Raw genomic sequence first — 3,065 nt, forward strand, 5'->3', positions numbered from 1 at the left:
CCGATGATGTCCCCAATGTCCCCTGGAGGCCCCGTGGCCCCGACACCCCCTGCAATAAAAATGTCCCCAACGGTCCCCGTGCCTGTGGCAGCTTCTTCCCAGGGACAGGGAATTTGGGGAGGGGGACAGGCTGGGAGGACTCAGGGATTTGGGGGGGGCTGAGGGATTTGGGGGGGGCTCAGGAATTTGGGAGTTGACACAGAAACTCGGAGGAGCCCCGGGATTACTGGGGAGGATCTGGGGAGTCGGAAGGGGCCCGGAATTCGGGGGGACTCAGGAGTTTGGGGGTCCCGGGGGTCTCACCCGAGCGACGCGGAGCCGCCAGGCCCCGCCCCCAACGGTCAAACCACGCCCCCAACAAAAAACCCGCCCATTCCAGCGGCGCAATCTGATTTTCATAACCCCGCCCCGGGCCACGCCCACCCGCCCCGCGCATGCGCAGCTCCTCCCGGCGCCGACGCAGCGCGGTGAGTCCCGAGCTGGTGCCAGCGACCCCGAACCGGGACCAGCGACCCCGAACTGGTCCCGATCCCCTCCCGAACTGCATCCAGCCCCTCCTTCCCACCCCCGAACTGCTTCCAGCATGCCGGACTGGTCCCGGCTCCGCGCCGGCCTCAGTGACCCCCACAATCCTCCCAGTAACCCCCAGTATCCCCCAGCTACCTCCCAGTACAAGCCTCTGCCCCGCCCCAGTGACCCCCAGTAGCTCCCAGTCCCCCCAATCCCCTCTCCCAGTGCCCCCAGTCCCCCCAGACCCCCCAGTCCCCTCTCCCAGTGCCCCCAATCCCCTCTCCCAGTCCCCCCAGACCCCCCAATCCCCTCTCCCAGTCCCCCCAGTCCCCTCTCCCAGTGCCCCCAGTGCCCCCAGTGCCCCCAGACCCCCCAGTCCCTCTCCCAGTCCCCTCTCCCAGTCCCCCCAGACCCCCCAGTCCCTCTCCCCGTGCCCCCAGTCGGAGCCATGTGCCGGGGCCGGTTCCTGGGGGGCTGTGCGTGGCTGCTGGGGGGCCTGGCCCTGCTGCAGACCCTCTACCTGCGGGGGCTGCCCCGGCCGCGCCCCGCGCCCCGCCGCGCCCCCCGCGGGGTCCTGGACGCCTCGGGGGCGTTCCGGGTGTACTGGGACGTCCTGGGAGCCCCCCCAGGCTGGGCCCGCGCCCCCGGCCCCGAGCTGGTCCTGGCCACCCACGGCAGCCCCGGGCGAGCGGCGGCGGCGCTGGGGGGGCCCTGGGGGGGGCCGCTGTCGCTGGCGGTTTTTGGGGAGCCGCGGGGGGGGCTGCGGGAGCTGATGGCGATCCTGGGGGGGCCCTGCCGATCCTTGCGGGGCCGCCTGAGGCTGCAGGTGGTGCTGGGGGCGGCGGGGCCCCCCCCGGAGCCCCCGGAGCCCCCCAGAGCCCCCCAGAGCGCCGGGGGGTGCCGGGGGGCGCTGGCGCGGCTGGCGGCCGCCGACCCCCCCAGTTACACCCTGGGGGTGCCGTACCCCGGGAATCTGCTGCGGAACGTGGCCTGGGAGGGGGCGGCCGCGGGGGGGCTCCGGGGGGGCCCCCCGCCCAAATTCGGGGCGCGTTTCGTGCTCATGGTGGACGCGGACGTGGTGCCCAGCCCGGGGCTGCGCGAGGGGTTCCTGGCGCTGCTGCGGGACGGGGGGCTGCACCCCAAAAACTGGGGGGGACAGGAGGGGGGGCTGTACCCCAAAACCTGGGGGGGACAGGAGGGGGGGCTGTACCCCAAAAACTGGGGGGGACAGGAGGGGGGGATGCACCCCAAAACCTGGGGGGGACAGGAGGGGGGGATGCACCCCAAAACCTGGGGGGCTGAGGGGAGGCTGGGGGAGCCCAAAGCTACGGAGTCTCAGAGGGATTTGAGGACACAGGGGAACTTGGTGAACCCCAAACTTTTGGGTATTCAGGGGGGTTTGGGGCACCCGAAAGCTTTGGGGACTCCTGGTGGTGGCCCGAGGGTGCCCAACACCTTGGGGGGCCCCAGTGTCCCGAGTGACCCCAACGCCCTGAGTGACCCCAACACCCGGGGTGACCTCAATGCCCTGAGTGACCCCAAGACCCTGAGTGACCCCAACGCCCGGGGTGACCTCAATGCCCTGAGTGACGCCAACACCCGGGGTGACCCCAGCTCCCTGAGCGCCCCCGAGGCCGCGGAGCCCCCCTGGGCGCGGGTGGTCTTCGTGCTGCCGGCCTTCGAGGTGCGCTCGGGGCTGCGTCCGCCGGGCTCCAAGGCGGAGCTGCTGCGGCTGTGGGGCGCGGGGGCGGCGCGGCCGTTCTACGGGGCGCTGTGCCCGCGCTGCCAGGCCCCCACCGACTTCAGGCGCTGGCGGGCGCTGCCGCCGCCGCCCCGGCTGCACGTGGCCTACGAGGCGGCCTGGAGGGACCCCTGGGAGCCGTTCTTCGTGGCCCCCGCCCACGGCGTGCCCCGCTTCGACGAGAGGTTCCTCCAGTACGGCTTCAACCGCATTAGCCAGGTCAGGGCGGGGCGGGGGCGGCCCTGGGGGGGCTCTGGTGGCCTTGGGGTGGCCTCGGGGTGGCCGTGTGGGCTGGGGATGGTGGTAGGGAGGTCTGTGGGGTCTGTGGGTGCCCTGTGGCGCCTCAGTGTGACCCTTTAACCCCCGCCCCCGTCCCCCCAGGCCTGCGAGCTGCACATGGCCGGGTTCCGCTTCGCGGTGCTGGACGGGGCCTTCGTCACCCACCGCGGCTTCAAGGAGCCGGGGGGGTTCCACGAGGGCCGCGAGGCCGAGCTGGGCCTCAACCGCCGCCTCTTCCGGGGCTTCCGGGAGGAGCTGAGGCAGCGCTACCCCGGCTCCCCCCGGCGCTGCTGAGCACCTGGGACACGCCTGGGACACGCCTGGGACACTTGGGAACTCCCCAGTGGACACTGGAAGGAGCTGCTGTGAACTCCTGGGACATCTGACACAGCTGGGGACGCACCTGGGACAGCTGAGGACCCTCCAATGGATGTTTGGCGTCGCCTGGGGACCCTCCGTGGACACCTGGATGCCCCCCGGACATGGGGGTGACCGTCCCTCAGCGCCCTCAGTAAAAATGGCCGCCTACCCATCA

At 72.1% G+C, this 3,065-nt stretch overlaps 1 protein-coding gene across 1 annotated transcript; it reads left to right on the forward strand.

The window, feature by feature from the left end:
• The first annotated feature begins 958 nt into the window (after positions 1–958).
• On the forward strand, positions 959–3,065 carry B4GAT1 (beta-1,4-glucuronyltransferase 1). Its single transcript, XM_040054155.1, has 4 exons — positions 959–1,336; positions 1,397–1,680; positions 1,801–2,470; positions 2,633–3,065. The coding sequence occupies exons 1-4, from the start codon at positions 959–961 to the stop codon at positions 2,822–2,824; spliced, it is 1,524 nt and encodes a 507-aa protein (XP_039910089.1). The 3' UTR covers positions 2,825–3,065.

The sequence above is a fragment of the Hirundo rustica genome, unplaced genomic scaffold (genome assembly GCF_015227805.2).
Source record: "Hirundo rustica isolate bHirRus1 unplaced genomic scaffold, bHirRus1.pri.v3 scaffold_493_arrow_ctg1, whole genome shotgun sequence".
NCBI lineage: Eukaryota > Metazoa > Chordata > Aves > Passeriformes > Hirundinidae > Hirundo > Hirundo rustica.

What these genes read in the sequence shown, in the direction of transcription:
- B4GAT1 (XM_040054155.1), top strand. Translation starts at nt 959, where the DNA reads ATGTGCCGGGGCCGGTTCCTGGGGGGCTGTGCGTGGCTGCTGGGGGGC. An exon ending in GGGGGACAGGAGGGGGGGCT is followed by an intron (nt 1,681 to 1,800) that starts GTACCCCAAAAC and finishes GCACCCCAAAAC; the next exon opens with CTGGGGGGCTGAGGGGAGGC. An exon ending in GCTTCAACCGCATTAGCCAG is followed by an intron (nt 2,471 to 2,632) that starts GTCAGGGCGGGG and finishes CCGTCCCCCCAG; the next exon opens with GCCTGCGAGCTGCACATGGC.